Source organism: Symphalangus syndactylus, chromosome 12 (genome assembly GCF_028878055.3).
Source record: "Symphalangus syndactylus isolate Jambi chromosome 12, NHGRI_mSymSyn1-v2.1_pri, whole genome shotgun sequence".
Lineage (NCBI taxonomy): Eukaryota > Metazoa > Chordata > Mammalia > Primates > Hylobatidae > Symphalangus > Symphalangus syndactylus.
Genome location: NC_072441.2, coordinates 89,722,492 through 89,740,905, shown reverse-complemented (window position 1 = coordinate 89,740,905; position 18,414 = coordinate 89,722,492). Strand labels below are relative to the sequence as shown.

The 18,414-nt window shown below is 43.9% G+C and overlaps 1 protein-coding gene across 6 annotated transcripts; it reads right to left on the bottom strand.

Moving 5' to 3' along the window:
• Positions 1-1,125: 1,125 nt before the first annotated feature.
• Positions 1,126-14,725, bottom strand: FCGR2A (Fc gamma receptor IIa). Of its 6 annotated transcripts, none has more exons than XM_063625005.1 (8): positions 14,573-14,710; positions 14,116-14,136; positions 13,537-13,794; positions 10,056-10,310; positions 9,175-9,297; positions 8,319-8,375; positions 6,252-6,289; positions 1,126-2,638 (listed from the first exon to the last, which is right to left on the bottom strand). In XM_063625005.1, the coding sequence occupies exons 1-8, from the start codon at positions 14,655-14,657 to the stop codon at positions 2,465-2,467; spliced, it is 1,011 nt and encodes a 336-aa protein (XP_063481075.1). In that variant the 5' UTR covers positions 14,658-14,710; the 3' UTR covers positions 1,126-2,464. The 6 variants fall into 6 exon arrangements, with proteins under 6 accessions (XP_063481075.1, XP_063481076.1, XP_063481077.1 ...); XM_063625006.1 differs by having other exon boundaries at positions 13,537-13,791; XM_063625007.1 differs by lacking the exon at positions 8,319-8,375 and having other exon boundaries at positions 14,573-14,725.
• Positions 14,726-18,414: the final 3,689 nt, after the last annotated feature.

Here is an 18,414-nt window from a genome sequence, read left to right as displayed (position 1 = left end):
TGAGAAGCAGTCAGATTGCTGGGTGGATTTTAATGTAAAAGCAGGTTTTAACAAGGTTTTACATATTTGTGGAGCCTCTGTCTAGGGTGATATGGTTTGGCTGTGTCCTACCCAAAATCTCGTCTTGAGTTGTCATCCTCATAATCCCCATCTGTCGAAAGTGGGACCAGGTGGAGGTAACTGGGTCATGGGGGCGGTTTCCCCATGCTGTTCTCATAATAGTGAGTGAGTCTCACAAGAGCTTAGGGTTTTATAAGTGTCTGGCACCTTCCCTGCTTGCACTCACTCTGTCCTGCCACCATGTGAAGAAGGTGCCTGCTTCTCTTTTGCCTTCTGCTGTGATTGTAAGTTTCCTGAGGCCTCCCCAGCGATGAGGAACTGTGAGTCAATTAACCCTCTTTTCTTTATAAATAACCCAGTCTCAGGTATTTCTTCATAGCAGCATGAGAACAGACTAATACATAGAGTCTGGAAGGGTGGGTGGAAGCTCCATAGCCTCCTTAAAAATCGATGTAAACTATCCAACAGAGAAAGCTGCTACTTTTCAAATGCAAGAATTTTGCACAGTGATGCTGTGTCCCAGGAAAATGGAAGCCTCTTTAAGGGCACTCACCAAACCATCAAGGAGACTGTCAGTCATGTTTCTAATCTGCCTGGAATGACTTCTCTGAGAAAGTCACATCCTTCTGGTAACTGCACTGGGAAAATAGCAGTGCAAGAAGTCAGCAGTCTCCACTGACGACTCACCTGAAGTTTGCCTTTCTGAGAACTTGTGTTCCAAAACAAAGTGAGTGTTTTATTTGCCATAGAAGAAAAGGGAAGAAGACATGGAAACAAGAATACAAGTTCATTAGAAGAAGAGTATTCAATTTTAAGAAGAGGGGCACTCACCCTACACTCCAAGTCTCCATCTCTCCTCTCCCTCACATCTTATCCATTACTACCTTCTCAAGACTTTTATCACCGAAAAGAAACAGACCCCAGACAGTTCAGTCTACACCCCAATCAATACAGCCCTGAAAAGGTAAACAGAATGTTTTGGTTATAATGTTTTACTACAAAGATAATATATGATCATTATAGAAAAATAAAGAAAGAAAATAGGTCATCAATAATTGCATCACCTTGAAACAATCACTTTTAATTTATTGTTAGAGGTTAGTCTATTTTAACATTTCTGAAGTCATACAGACTTACATGATTGTTCTCATGTAACCTGTAACATAAGCATTTCTCATGTTGCTACATCTGTTAATAACAGTGGTTTGATTAATTGTATTGGCTGTGTGGATGTGGAACAGAAGATTCTTGATGTCAAGAAGGGCTGAGGCACAGAAGGTGCAGTCAGTCATTTGGGACCATATTGTCTGTGGCTTTCAGGACAGGGAGCTTCAGGACTCAGGTAGATGACTCTGGAAGAGTCCTTCTCTTTGGGAACTGCAGCATCGCTTTGTCTTCCTCAAGGGGAATTTAGTTCAGGAGATACCAGATCCTCACCTCTCTAATTCTCTTCTCAAATCCCAAGGCAAAACAATGGAGACTTAATGTGGTTCTAGTAATTGGGCTCTTTGTTCTTCTGGAGCTTCCGACTGTATAAGCAGTGAATAGGTGATTTTGTTCTCAGCATGGAGAAGGCAGAAACCAGCAGTAGGGATCCACAGAGAGGGCATAGGAAAGAAGATGTTAAAGAGGCCGGGCATGGGGGCTGATGCTGGTCATCCCAGCACTTTGGGAGGCCGAGGCGGGCAGATCACTTGAGGCCAGAAGTTCGAGATCGGCCTGGCCAACATTGCGAAACCCCGTCTCTACTAAATAAAAAATAAAAATACAAAAATTAGCTGGTCATGATGGCACATGCCTGTAATCCCAGCTACTGGGAGGCTGAGGCATGAGAATCGCTTAAACCCGGGAGGTGGGTTTGCAGTGAGCCAAGATAGCACCACTGCACTCCAGCCTGGGTAACAGATTGAGACTCTGTCTCCAAAAAAAAAAGATGTTAAAGGAAAAATCTGAGGTGCAATTCATGAAGTTTAGTGTTCCGGTGGCAAAATGTCACAGGCAAGTATTTTTTGGGAAAATGTGGAAGCAAAATAAAGACAATTGATTGGTTTTCAATTACATAATTGTTTTTTTGGGGTAGGTATCTTGTTAGAAAGTCCCTAGTCACATAATTATATGTTAGTAGGCTGCCTACGATTGGCTGGGGTTGTCTTATTTCTAACATAAGCACTTACCAGAAATGATCCAAGTTAAGTTTTGCTTATGCTTGTATGTAGTATGACCCCAGTGAAGTTTTGCTTATGTTTGTAGTTTAAGCAAAGTTAAAGCTATTTCTAAGGGCCAGGTGGTTTTGTTTGCTCAGGAATTTTTCCAGTCTCCATTTAAATTTTCCTTTAACAATTCCCCCCTTTTTGTCATCCACTCAGCAAGCTGAGAGTGTGACCACATGGCATAACGTTACTCTTTAGTTATTACTGTTGACATGGTCGTTGGGAGGAAGAGTCAGGTAGATGTTTTTATCATCGTCAGTAGGTGCCCTGGGGTTCAGAGTCATATAGCCGCCGTCAGCTATTTCATAGTCATTGTTGGTTTCTTCAAGTTGTCTCTTTCTGATGGCAATCATTTGATGTCCAGGTGGCTGCAGGAAAGCATTTAAAACCCATAGGATAATTCAATACACCAAGGAGGTAAATACAATAACTATAAGGAGAATAATAGCCAAGGATTGAAAAATTCCTCTGAGCAAAGATTCTCGGGAGCCAGGACTTAACCAATCAAATAAATTAATGAATACAAATAAATATTATCTGATGAAAAACTCATATTTGTTCTTTAAAGTCTTTTAAATTTTAGGAGGCTATTGTTTTGCACTAAGCTCCTGCACTAGGCCCAAACAGAACAGACTAAAAATCAAAATGGAATCACCCATGATAAAGTTTCCAGTCACCAAACAGAAACTACATTCTTATCTGGCCTTTGGAAAAATCAGGAGAGAGAGATAATAACCTAATAACCTAAAAATCTAATTTCCCAAACAGGCCAGTTTCAATTGGCATCCTTACAAAAGAGTAACCTGATGTTAACCAACTAGTTATTTATTATTCTGTTTCCCTATTTCTGTCTTTTGCAACTTTAACCAGCTTTAAAATAGCCAATCCACTTTAAATTCTTTGTTTCTGCTTTCTTCAGACCTTTTTCTGTCTATGAAGCCAATCTCCTCTGCTGTAACTCATTGGAAACCTTATTCTAATTTAAGGAGGCAAGTATTGCCCAGTTCTAGAATCACCATAAAGCCAACTGAGATCTTTAAGCATTTCTTTTGACATCAGTAGGAACACAAGCTCCTCCTTGTTAAGCTGTCAAGATATCAAGAACTTCTATTTTGGGGTGGTATTGAGGCTAACTTGCTCATTTTAGATTGTATTGCTTGAAAGGAATTCAGAGTATTCTTCTATTAAAAAAACAAAGTTAATATTTGGAGCAAATTATGATCTTAGTTTTTGAGTTTAGAGGACAGCTAGGTGAAACAATTTCTAGATGTGAGTTTGAGGCAAGTTTAAATGGTAGACTGAAGATAGCAGTTGCGATGTGATGTGCTTTACTGGTTTGCAATTTGAATGTCTCTGGTTATTTCAATAAATATTCTGGTAAACTCTCTGAGTGACCCAGATAGCAACAGGCATTAAGATTGGCATTAAGGCATACGTGCTCTGTTGTAGTGATTTTTCTGAAGCTTAAAATCACCAGTTTCAGTTTGCAGAGCTTTGGAAAAGGGCAGTTTTAGTTTTTAGTGGAACTAAAAAAAAAAAAATTCAGGAGTCAATCTGGTTTATAGGGAGATAATAAAACTTCAAAGAAAATGAACAGGCCTAGAATTTGACAATGGATGCACAATAGTTTTCTGCTAAAATATAATCTTTTTTATTCTGGAGAAAAATATTTTTATTTTCCATTTTTACCAAAAATCAAAGTTAACTTTTTTTGCAAAAATAAATCTAGTTTCATTAAATTTGACCTGATTATTTATATAGGTATAACAAAAACAGTAATTCTAAAATATATTTTAGCCAGAGCTTTGGTGATATCCAAGAGACTTTACTGACTTTGTATCAGTCAACTTTAGTTTTTAAAAACTATCTAGTAATTGAGAAATCTCAGATTAGACCTTTAAAAGCCTCTCTAGGCTAAGAAGTCAAGCCAAGGACTTACCCAATTATGTCCTGTTACAAGGAGAATAGATTCTTATTGAACCTATGCAAATACCCAGATTGAAAATAAAAATACTTGGCCGGGCGCGGCGGCTCACGCTTGTAATCCCAGCACTTTGGGAGGCCGAGGCGGGCGGATCACGAGGTCAGGAGATCGAGACCACGGTGAAAACCCCGTCTCTACTAAAAATACAAAAAAATTAGCCGGGCGTAGTGGCGGGGGCCTGTAGTCCCAGCTACTCGGAGAGGCTGAGGCAGGAGAATGGCGTGAACCCGGGAGGCGGAGCTTGCAGTGAGCCAAGATTGTATCACTGCACTCCAGCCAGGGTGACAGAGCGAGACTCCGTCTCCAAAAAAAAAAAAATTCCTCCTTTTATCTTTTTGATGAGTCATTTCGCTGAAGCTTGTGTTTTAAAAACATTTGCACAACTCAAAGGCCCAGAGAAAGGGTACGAAGCTTTCTCCAAGAAGGAGTTTTGGGGCATTTTCACCTATTATTAGGAGTCAATCTTATTGAGACTGTGAATTAAATTTTAAATGAGTGACTAAAGAGACATCTAGTTTATCTGGCCTATTTCCAATTAGTTTTTATTATTTTTAGCCTTAGTGGTTGCTTTTATAATAGTTCATGTGTGCAATAACAAGAGTTAAATTTAGTTGTTGTAGATACTCCTGGCTCATTTGAGGATCTAATTTTTTAAGGAGGTTAGCATTGAGTAGGTTCAGATGGAAAAAGCAAGCAATCAAAGAGGTTAATAGGTTTAGAATACTTTCTTATTAACACATTGTAAAGATTTACTTAGAGAGATTATTTTTTTAAATCATTCTTTTAGAAACCTTTACATACCAATCAAAATTATTTATCATTGTCTCTGAGACATTTGGGATCTCATTTTTTCCCAGTGCATCCCTTAAATGAACAATTTTTTCTAGATTTAAACATCCTCACTGTGACCATTGCAACTTTAAGTCATCTCTGGTAAGGCACACCTATTTCTCTAGAAAGTCACAGGTTCTGGGCCCATATTATCTGAACATAAAAATCACTGTTTCAGATGGAGGAGTCCCAGACTCTGTACATTCTGACAAAGCCATAATATCTTGCCTTTCTGAAATTTACCTACCTGAGGACTCCAACTGGACCCCCAGTTCAGTTTCTGTTGAACACCTAGTTCAATCTGTCAAATACCCAATTTGACCTCTGGATCCCAATCCAGAAATCAGACCTTGACTGGAAACTAATAGTTCCTGTTGGAAACAGATGAACTTGTCAAACACCCAGATTAACCGCTGAATCAAATGAGAAATAAAATTACTCAAATAAACTCAGAGAGCTCAGGACACAAGTTGCAAGCCTGATACCTGAGAAGGACTTACCTAGTGACTCACAAATGTAGGAAGAAACCGGTGAACACAATGGGCTCAATGGGTCCTATGCCTGGTTACCCATTGCTGTTAGGGATCTTTGGGGGAGATTCTACTTTATATCCTACTTCTGACACCAAACTGTTAAAGAAAAATCTAAGGCACAATTCAATTTTAAAGAGTTCATTTGAGTAAGAAGCAATTCATGAATTGGGCGACACCCAACCAAAAGAGGTCTAATGTTTTAATGACAGAAAGTCAGAGACAAGTATTAATTGGGAAAATGTGGAAATAAAATAAAGAAATTTGATAGGTTTGCAGTTATATAATTGTCTTTTGGGTGAGGTACCTTATTGAAGTGTTCTTAGTCACATAATTATGTTAGTTGGCTGCTTACGATTGGCTAGGGTTAAATCTTATTTCTGTCTAACATAAACATTTACCAGAAATGATCCAGGTTAAGTATTACCTATGTTTAGTTACAATCCAACTTGAGTTTCACTTATGTTTGCAGTTTAAGCAATGATAAGGCTATTTCTAAGGCCTGGGTGGCTTTGTTTGCTCAGGAGTTTTCGGGCCCAGTCTCCATTTTAATTTTGCATTAACAAAGGCAAAAAGAGAGGAAACGGGAGAGAAGGGACAAGGCAGGAGGAAAAGGAGATGGCTGAGATTACTCACCTCAAATTGGGCAGCCTTCACAGAATCAGTGGAATTGGCTGTGGGGAAAAAGAAAAAGATTAGCCAGGGCACTGCTGTTGAAAAGGGCCTGCCCATGCTGATGCTGAGCCTGCAAAACCATAACCAGACTCAAGGCAAGGACTGCTGACCCCCCGACACAGTCCTGTAAGGCCAAGGGCTAAGTAAATATGGCCTCATGTACCCACCCTTGGGGTCACCCAGCCACAGCCTTCCCCACGGGCCACACTGGTGGAGGGAAGCAGTCACCTGGGCCACACTCTTTTCAGGGAATTGCTGAGCTTTCCTAGAAGCAAACCAGACAGCTTGGGGATCTGAGATACTGGGGAAGAGGTGGAGCGGGGTGTTCAGCATCAGAGTGAAGTAAAGTCCAGATTTTTGCTGACCACATCAGGGAGAGAAGGCTGAGGGCCATTTCCACATTGTCAAATGTAGTTCATCTTTGTTGGAACTTTGAAGAATATAGTACTCCATGGCATTAAAAAGGAAAACAGAGTAAGAAAGTAACAGGAGAGAGAAAAAGAGAGGCAGGGAGGGAGAAAGGGAGGGAGGGAGGGGGGAAGGGAGAGAGGGAGGAAGGGAGGGAAGGAAGGACTTTCTCTGGTTAGTGTCCAAAACACACGTAATTGCCTCATGTTTTTGTCATAAACTGACTTTGCCAGTGGGAAAAGCAGCCTCAGTATCTGCAAAGCAGCATTTCTCAGGAAGTTAGGAGGCGTCTGAGACAACGCATCTAGTCTCTTCTCTCACCCCCTGAACAAAGAGAGTCTTTACTGCCATGCTCCAAATTCTGCAGCAAACCACATTCTGAATTCCCATTCTAATACATTCCCCAACTATTCCAGCAACCCAGCTTTGCCTTTTGGAAAAGGATTTTTAAAAAACCTTTTTTTAAAAACCCCAATGCCTGGCTGCAAAAATGCCTTGTGAAATGTGCTTATGCCAGTGTAGACAGAACCACACAACAAGACGGATAATCCAGTTGCTTGGACTTTGTTTTTTCCAGATCTGCTTTGGCCCTGGTGTGAACACAGGCCCCTATCACCACTGGGCCTGGCCAGCGGACACGCAACCTTGCTGCAAGCACAGCTGAACGAGTGATGTTTTGCTCAAGCTCTTAAATCTGTTGGCTCTGCTCTGAATCATACTCCAGCCATCTGAGGTGGGGTCTTTGACAGCCTCTTTTTCCTGCCTGTTCGTACTGTCATGGAAGCCCCCAGAGAAAGCCCTGGTTTCCTTTGTGCTCTGACTTTAACTACAGTCTGGAAGTTGCCTGGCATCCTCCTGGAAGTTCGTTTACATACTCCCACCTGAATGTCAGACCTAGAAGGCCTGAGAGGTCACCCCGGCCACCCACTCATTTCCTCAGTGAGGAGACTGAACCCCATCAGGGAGACTGACATGCTCAAGGCTACACTGTGTGATGGGGGCAGAACCAGGCCAAAATTCAGTCAACCTTGAGTGCCTGGGCATCGGAACCGAGCTTTGCCCACAGAGTAGAGCCCACTAGTGCCCCTAGTCCCCCAGAATTTTCTCAAGCCCAAACCTCCTCTTAGTGTTCCACAGACAGCTGAGCCTGGCCACTCCACCCCATCCCTCCACAGAGGCAGATTCCTCAGCAAATCGAGGGGTTTCCAGACCTCCTCCTCCTTTCCCCTTAGACTCCTGCCTCCCGCATCCGATTGGCCTCAGTCTTACAGCCTGTAGCCCTATCCTTTGCCAGCTCTGCCAAAGCTCCACAGAAAGACCAAAGTATCTCTGATTTCCTGCTCTGGAAATATCACCAGATTCCTGGTCCTAGAAATTTGAACACAGCCCTCTCCTCTGTATCTGGGACTGGTGTTTCTCTTCTCATCTCCAGCGAGGTCCTCTTTAGGCCCAGCAATTAGACTCAGAGCTGACCAAGCGATTTGAGCGCTGGCCATCTCCCCATCGCTGCTCCCTCCCTGGCTCCCAGCTGAACTCGCACAAGCCCCTTCTCGCTGGCTCCAGTCCAACTGGCAGCCCTGGTGAGCCATCACTGAATCCCTGAGACAACCCTGTACTCACCTGGTTTCTCGGGGAGGGTCTCTCCCATTTCCCTGCACTCAGGGTATCCTGAGAGAGCTGGGAGGGGCACACAGAGGTTAGTAGGATTAGGCGGTGGGGCCTGAGTCCTCAGGACCAAGGACCAGGGCCAGGGTTGGATGGGACCAGCTCAGGCCTTCCCTCTGGCAGATGCTTCCTGTCCTCCCACCCCTAGTTCCCCTGCTCAGGGGCTGCTCCCGCCTGGAAAAGGGCTGGTCCAGAGGCAGAATTCAGCTCACCCATGGGGATGCCAGGAGTGTCAGAAAGGCCACTCCATGGCATCTGTCTGAGGCTTACTCTGCCTTTTAAAAACACCCCTGTGTCTCAGTCTCTCTCTCTCTTTTTCTCTGTATTTACTTATCATCAGTAACTGAGGTCCTGGGTATGAACCAATTGCAAAGTGCTTTGTGAGGTGTTAGTGGGATTATTTCTCTTTCTCGGTGGCTTGCAGTGCCCTCTCTACTCCCCCCTCATATAAGCCCCACCCAGCCTCAGTCCCTGCCTTGGCCCAGTGCCTGGAGAGTCCTCCTTCCCTAGCTAAGCGCTGCCCTCACATACCACCTCCTCCAGGATGGCAACAGCCCTGTTTGTGTGCTGTTACTGCCTACCAGGCACTGGTGTAAGAGCATCAGGCTCTTTCATCCCCATGGCAACCCTGTGAGGTGAGTCCTATTAGTGCTCTTGTTGAGGATGAACTAATAAATGAACTAATAAATAAAAGGTGGGCCTAGATCGGAATGCGTATCTAGCCCTAAGAGTGAGATTCTGGCAATGTCTGGGGTTAGGGCCTGGGCCAAATAGAAACTGATAACAAAAGGGACCGGGAGGAGCTACAAACCTGAAATCTGCTTTTTCCTGCAGTAGATCAAGGCCAGTACAGCAGCAACAATGGCTACTACAGCAATCCCAGTGACCACAGCCACAATGATCCCCATTGGTGAAGAGCTGCCCACGCTGGGCGCTAGGGAAGACAGACGTTAGGGCAGGATGGGGGTTACTATTTTAATGACAAAGTTTGTATTCTCCCTGTCCCACCTCCCACCTCCAATGCTATGTCCCAGTGCTTGTCACCTGAAGCTCTTCTGTGTCTGAGTCACTCACCAGTGCAAGACTCACCACATCCCCAGCCTCACCGGCACAGGGTTTCTGTGGCTAGACTTGTGCCTCCTCCCTACCCAGGTTTCTCCACCAAATGAATGAAAGCACACTGGTGAGCATGCAGGAGCAGAGGGAAGGGCTCCCCTTAGCCCTTGGGGGCAGTACGGAGGGTGGGCCCAAAGCCTCGCATAGCTGGAGGCATCATTACTCTATGGAGCACAGCCTTGAACAGTCCATGACATGCCAGACCTTCTGGAGTGAATGGCTATAACATGAGCCATGAGAGGAAACGAGGCAAACCTCAGCTCTTAGGAATGCCCAGGAGCTTAGGGAACCTCTGTGTCAATGAGGGAGCTCTGCTTCGCTGCCATCTTTAGTCTGGGGCCTGCATTTCAAAGTGAAACAACAGCCTGACTACCTATTACCTGGGAGGTGAGGACTCTAAGCTCTGGCCCCTACTTGTTGGTCCATACTTAGCCAGGCCTCCACACCACTCCTCTTTGCTCCAGTGCCCAATTTTGCTGCTGTGGCCTTTCTCAGACCTCCATGTAGGCCCATGTGACCTCAGCCCTTGTCCATCCCCTCTTCTCCCCTCCCTACATCTTGGCAGACTCCCCATACCTTGGACAGTGATGGTCACAGGCTTGGATGAGTACGGCACGTAGCCTATGTTTCCTGTGCAGTGGTAATCACCACTGTGACTATGGTTTGCTTGTGGGATGGAGAAGTTGGGATCCGAACGGGAAAATTTCTTGGATTCTCCATTCTGGAAGAAGGTGACCTTGACCAGAGGCCTGTCCTTCCAGCTGTGGCATCTCAGCACGATGGTTTCTCCCTCCTGGAACTCCAGGTGAGGGGTCTGGAGCACCAGCCATTCTGAAAGGCACAAATATGATAAGAAGAAGTTGTAAGGATAGATTCCAAGGGTTTTTCAGTCTCAGAGGTACATTACTCACAGAACTTGAAACGATGTCTGGCAGAGAGAAATGAAGATGCTTCATGACAGATGCGAGCATTCTCTCATAGGCAATATATGGTATTATATCTATGGGACTTCTAAAAAACAGAAGTTTTCAGAAGTTTCAAAGATGCAGAGCAGATATTTAAAACAATTCTGAGGAATTTAAAATACTGTGTTTGAGTAGAGAAATGAGCGCATTTCAGTAACTGTAGAGGCTACTCGACGGGGCCTGAAGCCATCAGTTTTTGTGGTCTGGGGATTACTAATTTAATGGTAAATTTTGTACAAGCTTTGGGAAGTGAGGGTGGGCAGCCACGAACTGTATTAGCAAAGAAGTAGAGCCTTTTTCCCCCCTTTTTTCCACACGCTGTTGCTGGTTTAAAAAAAAAAAATAGAGGCTTAATCGTCCCTCATCCACCCTGTCTTAGTCTGTTCTGGCTGCTATAACAAAATACTATAAACTGGGTGGTTTATAAACAACAGAAATTTATTTCTCCCTGTTCTGGAGGCTGGAAAGTCCAAGATCAAGGTGCTTACAGCTTCTTTGATAAGAGCCTACTTCTTGGTTCACAGAACAGAACTGAGGCTTCTTGCTGTGTCCTCACATGGCGGAAGAGGCCTTTGAGGTCCCTTGGCCCTCTTTTATAAGGGCTCTGCCCTCATGACCTAATCACCTACCCAAAGACCCCACCTCCTAATACCATCACCCTGGGGGTTGCTATTTGATTAATTCATATCATATGAATTTTGGGGGCACAGAAACATTCAGACCATACTATACCCTGCATGAAATCTTCCATCCACATAAGAAATAAAAAGGTATGACTTTTGAATTCACACAGGTGAATTCAGTATTCATTTGTGACTCTGAATAAAAGGGGCATTCAAGAAAAATTTTAAACTTAAAATCACTTTTTCCTTTTTGCCTACAAACATCTTCCCTCCCAACAATTCCTTCCCTTCATTGATGGCAGAGTAATCAGATTCCAAAATTCAGCTACCTCGGAGGACAAATCTATTAACAAAGTTTCAATAAATTTAATAAAGATGAAAATCAAATTGCTATATCATAGGAATAAATATAATTTATTCTATCTTATTTAAATAAAAATTCATTTAAAAAACAGTTTTCTTTTTCTTTTTTTTTTTTTTGAGATAGAGTTTCGCTCTTATTGCCCAGGCTGGAGTGGAATGGCGTGATCTCGGCTCACTGCAAACTCTGCCTCCCAAGTTCAAGCAATTCCCCTCCCTCAGCCTCCTGAATAGCTGGATTACAGGCATGCGCCATCACGCCCGGCTAATTTTGTATTTTTAGTAGAGATGGGGTTTTTCCATGTTGGCCAGGCTGGTCTCGAACTCCCGACCTCAAGTGATCCATCCACCTGGGCCTCCCAAAGTGCTGGGATTACAGGCGTGAGCCACTGTGCCTGGCCAAAAGAAAAGTATTCTGTATATGAAAGGCCAGGTACCATTACTGAGATGGCATAAAACAGAAACTAAAGTCAGGATTGGGATTTTGGCTGTGCCATTAACTGCTGAGCTCTTGGGTCTAATCAGTTGCATTTCTTTGTACAATGGATGGGTGGGACTAGGTAGTTTCTCTCTAACAACCCTTCAGATCTCAATTTTTTTTTTTTTTTTTTTTTTGAGACGGAGTTTCGCTCTTGTTGCCCAGGCTGGAGTGCAGTGGTGTGATCTTGGCTCACTGCAACCTCCACCTCCCAGGTTCAAGCGATTCTCCTGCCTCAGTCTCCCGAGTAGCTGGGATTACAGGCATGCGCCACCATGCCCGGCTAATTTTGTATTTTTAGTAGAAACAGGGTTTCTCCATGTTGGTCAGGCTGGTCTCGAACTCCCAACCTCAGGTGATCCTCCTGCCTCAGCCTCCCAAAGTGCTGGGATTACAGGTATGAGCCACCACATCCAGCCCTCAATTTTTATTATCTATATTTTTACATTTTCATAAGAAGAGTCAGAATTACTATCAGCTGTCTCTGGGAAGCCAATACAGAGAGGAGCTATGATGTCATTAGGCAGCTTTTGAGGTCAACTCAATATTTATTTATTCCCCTTCAGTAGAGCACCATCAACAGAAAGCGACTCCACCACCAGGATCTCTCTGGTACAGCAGCAGCCTTAAAGGACCACAAAAACAAATCACCCTCTCAGTGTTGAACAGGAGAATCTAAAACACTGAATGTTTACCTGTGACCATCTCCAGGGTTTATGCACCAAGAGTGAAGCTCAAGTAAACAACAATAGAAATGTGCTTATATTTTCAGACATTGGAAGCAGGTAGAAACAGTATCTAAGCCAGGCGTGGTGGCTGATGCCTATAATCCCAACACTTTGAGAGGCTGAGGAGGGAAGATCACTTGAGGCCAGGAGCTGAAGACCAGCCTGGGCACCATACTGAGCACCCTGTCTCTATAAAAAGAAATAAAAATAAGTCACTTGGCATGGTGGTGTGCACCTGGAGTCCCAGCTATTTGGGGGGAAAAAAAGAAATACTATCTAGAAGCATTTTCTCTACAGACTCTATTAAACTGAACACTGTCAGATGTTTACATAAACCTAAATCAGATCATGTGACTCCTTTAATTAAAGCCATCTCAACTCACTCAGGAATAAAAGTCAAAATAGTTGCAACAGCCTATCAGCCTCTGCCTGATCTACCCTTCACCCTCCCCTCACCTCTGACCCCATCTTCCAGACTGGATTCTGCACTCCCACCTGCTCACACCTGTCTGGCAGCCTCCTGCCTTAGAGCCTTTAGAGGTCTATTTCCTCCAACCTCTCTGCTTTACCACGTTGCCACAGGAGGAGGGTAGTTTTTTAAAGTAGGGATTTCCTTCTGCTTCTCTCACACTCAGCTGTTTGTGGCCTCGTAACCCCCTTGCTCAATCAAGACTGAGGCAAAAACAACCTAACACATGCTGAGAAAATTATTAGAAATTCCCCCTTCCCCCACCACACATGCTAAGCAAAAGGGGCGGGTGAAGTGGAGAATGAATGAGCAATTCACAACAGTGCTTCCCAGTAAGCAGTCTACCCCCACTCTTTCCTGCAAACCTCTTCCTGTAAACAGATTTCATCTGTCCTGGCCCTCCCAGGTCCACCCCGGGGCCTTCCTCCACTGACCGGAAAGCACAGTAAGATGCACAGCATCGCTGAGGCTGGTCTGGCCAGTCTGGCACCTGTACTCCCCACTGTCATTGTTGTTGGCCTTGAACCTGTAGCTGGGCTGTGTGTAGGTGGGGATGAGATTCCCATTGTGGAACCACTGAGTGGAGTCGCTCTCAGGGCTGCGAGCCCCCCGGCATGTCAGAGTCACAGAGTCCTCCCGGAGCACGTTGATCCACTGGGGCTCGAGTTTCAGCACAGCCTTTGGGGGAGCTGCTGAGGGGCAGAGAGTGGAAAGGGGTGTGGAATAAATAACCCTGAAGGGACTGTGGATGCCAAAAGAGCTCCCAAGGGAGGTCAGGCACCAGAGTCCTATTGTAGATGTAGTTCAAGATCTGTACTTGCAGCAGCCTCATTCCCTTGGGTCTTCAGTGGATCCAAGAAGCAAACCCCAGACCCCACTAAAATGGGGGAACTGCCCATGCTGAACCCAAGCTTGATTTTCAGTGGAATAGACATATCCCCCCCTCAGCAAACACAGCATCATATTATGAGGATACAACACTGTCAATACAAGGAAGCAAAGGGCCTACTCACCAGCTTGACTGTCTGCAGAAGCTGTAAAAGAGAAGAGAGTGGATCAACGTCAAGCAGGAGAAGACAGCTTCAAATTTAGCTGCGTATGTGAAAGGGGCAGGGGAGGTGAGCTTGGGCTCTTCCTTCTCCAGGACCCATCTCAAGATCCTGTTTCCAGTTGATCTTTTATAAGAGTATTCACTTCATATGTCCCCTTTATCTCATTTCCTGTTCCTCCTCGTGACTACAAAGTACACATGAATGTTTGGTGCAGAATAGACTTTCCAGGGACTACGAAACTACCTCTGAATTCTCACCTTAGGAACCATTGGAACACTTAAGAATTCAGGGTCTTCTCTCCTCTTTCAATCTATCCCCTGCTTCCAGAGCCCAGGCCTGCTCCTTACCACACCGGTGGCTGGAGTCCAGGCAGTAGGAATGTCTGAAATTGCCCTATTTCAGAATGACCCTCACTCACCCAGCAGCAGCAAAACTGTCAATGGTTGAAGCAGCCACAGGTTGCTGGGACGTACATTCTGAGACATTAGGGTCTCCATAGTCATCCCAGCGCTGTGCCAACGTCCAGTGGGGTTTAAGAGACAAGCTTAGAAAAGAGGAAGGAAATGGTTTCATCTTCTTGTGCAGCTGTCATCAGTCCTCAATTCTGTTTCTGCTAACCAATCAGGAACAATTCCAGTTAGGAGTTGAGTCTGCTTTACAGATAAGTCTATTACACACCAGCTTGTGTCCTTGTGAAAACCCGGGGGAGGGGTTACCGTTGTGCTGGCCGGTATACCCCTCCTTAGAGTATTCTTTTTCTGTTTAAGATAATTCCTGGTCGGCCAGGTGCGGTGGCTCACGCCTGTAATCCCAACACTTTGGGAGGCCAAGGCGGGTGGATCACGAGGTCAGGAGATCGAGACCATCCTGGCTAACACGGTGAAACCCCGTCTCTACTAATAATACAAAAAAAATTTAGCCAGACGCGGTGGCAGGGAGTCCCAGCTACTCGGGAGGCTGAGGCAGGAGAATGGCGTGAACCCGGGAGGTGGAGCTTGCAGTGAGCCCAGATAGCACCACTGTACTCCAGCCTGGGCGAAAGAGCGAGACTCCGTCTCAAAAAAAAAAAAAGATAATTCCTGGTCAAAATCTTATCCAAAGGCATTAGAGTAGTTTGCTTCCAACAGGAGCCAAAAATGACCAGCAATGCAGCCTGACAGAGAAGAGGGGAGCAGAGCCTGGGAAGAAGATAATGTCCAGCTATTTTTTATGCCCACAGGACAGACTTAAAGTAGAAAATTACCTTGTTTTTCACAATATTTTCTCCTACTGAAATTGTCTTTTCTTGAAACGGGAACCTTTTCTCCCACTGAAACTGCAAGTAGTTTTCCCTCTATGTTTTCCATTACAGAAATTGTAAGGAACTGCCCATGCGGAGCAGTTGATTTGCACACATATTTATATCTTTCAAAAATGGAACACAAATAATGGGGTTATAAATTTGCAAACATTTTTGAAGAGGATTTAGGGACTATCTATTAAACATTTGAAATTTGTAAGCCTTATCACCTAAAAATTCCATTTCAAAAAATATGTCCAATAGAAACACTTAGGTGTGAAAAAAAATCAACAAGAATATTCATTGCAGTATTGTAGCATATAAGGAAAAAAGTCAAGATTAGAAGATAATAGTGACAGTTCAAGACCATCCTGGGCAACAGAGTGAAATCTCATCTCTATAAAATTAATTAAAAAGTAAATAAAATGGGGGATTTTATTAAATAAATAAAATTTATTTTTATAAATTTAATAAAATAAAAGTAACTGCCTTATAGAGTTGTTTTGAAGGTTAAATAATGTCAGGTAAATTAATTGTATAAAGTACTTAGAATAATAACAAAAATATCGAAAATGTTAAATAATTTAATTACTATCTTTATGCTACTCTTTTATGGATGGGCCTGTGAGAAGATAGTGACACCCCTGTATTTAGTGGGTGGTATTTTACCTGAAAAGGGTGCTCATTCCCAGTGCCCAAGGAAGTATGCTTCCCAGAGCAGGTGGAGAGCCACTGCTGGTGCAGTGGGAATCTTGCTCGCCATAGTGGTTGCTAGTTATCATGCACACAGTCTGGACCTCCTGAGAGTCAAGGCACACAGGATGCAGTCCAGGGTGGGAAGTATAGCAACGTATGCTCCATGAAGTGGCAAGTTGGGAGTAAGCTAGTAAAGACCCCCAGGGAGGTGCCAGCAGAGCTAGAGACATATTCTGTGGAGAGTATCTTACAGAGAATGTGACAGAGTATATGGGTCTGAGAGGGGGCTGGTTATGGTAGATTCAGACATTGTGATCATGGCTAGGACTAGAGAGATTCCTAGGGGAATACCCACACACTGAAAATTAAATGCACACTTCATTTCTATACAGGCAAAAGAATGTTATCCTCACATATGCAGGTGGCAAAGGAAGGAGCAATAAATTGTTCTCAGGCCATCTATACTCTGCTTACCCATGAGATATACTATACCCCACCCCAGTCCAACTGTAAAATTTCAGGACAATGATTTTGTATCTAAGGTAGCCTTTAAAAAACACAAATATGTTTAAACTTTTCCTAAAACTTTTTTTTTTTTTTTTTTTTTTTTTGAGAATGAGGTCTCACTATATTGCCCAGGCAGGTCTTGAACTCCTGGACTCAAGCTATCCTCTCACCTCTGCCTCCTTAAGAGCTGGGATTACAGGCATGAGTTATTGAGCCCAGCACTTTTCCTAAACCTTTTCTGAGACTTTATAGCAATATATTCTGCCCAATCACCAAGACCACATCCTGAGTGACTTCTAGGAACTGTGTGGAAGGGACTTAAACTTTCTGGGTAGCCAGATAAAGCTATTCTCAGCAAGGAGAAATTTCCTAGAAACCAGCCACAAATATTTGTCAATTCTTCAGACTTTTCATAATACTTTGTATTCCTCATTCCTAAGTAACTATTGTACCCTCTGCAATGGATTTTATTTTTTTATAATTTTTAAAATTTATTTGTTTTTCATTGTCATTTAGTAAAATCTCTTGAGAGTCCCAAGTCTTGGGAAATCAAGGGAAGGGATTTTTGTCCACTCTTTGGCCAGAACATTGAAAGAGGATTGGTGTATCCCCTAGAGACCTATTATGGCAGGGTCAGCAGTTATTAAATAAGAAGATTCTAGAGGGAAATTGTGATGTGGGTCTGAATCAAAGCCTCTAGGTCAACCACCCACTCCCACTGCACAGCAAAGCATGAGGTGCAGTGTTCTGTTTGAGTGTGGAAGTAGGCATCTCCTTTCACCTACCCAATGCCATAGCACTCACATTCCCAGGACATCTACCTCTGGCTTATGTTCTCAAAAGACTGTTCACCTCTTCATGTTGTTTCATTAACAAAATCTCCTCTTTGAGATGACTGGGATGTCGGCACCCACACAGAATCAATAATGTCAAGACAGCTCAAGAAGGGCTACTCCTGCTTTTTTGTTTGTAGGAGTTCCTTCCTCAGTGGGGTTCTAGTTTGACCCCAAGGGAGAGGGAGTCTACAATTAGGATTTTATTAAGTTACTTTTCAGATTGAATCCAGTTGAGGGAGAAAGACTGGCACGTTGGTGGGATTTACCATTGAAATAGAGCTAAAGAGATGCTGTGGAATAACGAAAAGTAAACACAGCCTGTAATCAGCTTAAGTGGAAATAAATGGCAAACTGTGGAAATGTGATACTTGATACACACTCCCTCCTCTGCCCCCAGGGGGCGGCTGTAGGTATTAAAAGAGACAAAGCAAGTAAAAGCTGCAAACTCTCTGCTCATAAGTAAGAAATATATGATAATTTTGGGTCACCCCAAAGACAATGTCATTAGAGGATATTGTGTTTGAGGCCTTGAGAAGTGAGGGGAAATCTAAAATTAGAAATAATACCGTTTTAGTTTCTCAGAAGATCAGAAAAGCCATTTCTTAATACTAAAGAAGATAGAAAACTATTCATTACTACACAACAAAGAATTCAAGAGAACCGGCCAGGTGCGGTGGCTCAAGCCTGTAATCCCAGCACTTTGGGAGGTCGAGGCTGGCGGATCACGAGGTCAGGAGATCGAGACCATCCTGGCTAATACGGTGAAACCCCGCCACTACTAAAAATAGAAAAACATTAGCCAGGCGTGGTGGCGGGTGCCTGTAGTCCCAGCTACTCGGGAGGCTGAGGCAGGAGAATGGCGTGAACCTGGGAGGCGGAGCTTGCAGTGAGCAGAGATTGTACCACTGCACTCCAGCCTGAGCAACACAACAGAGTGAGACT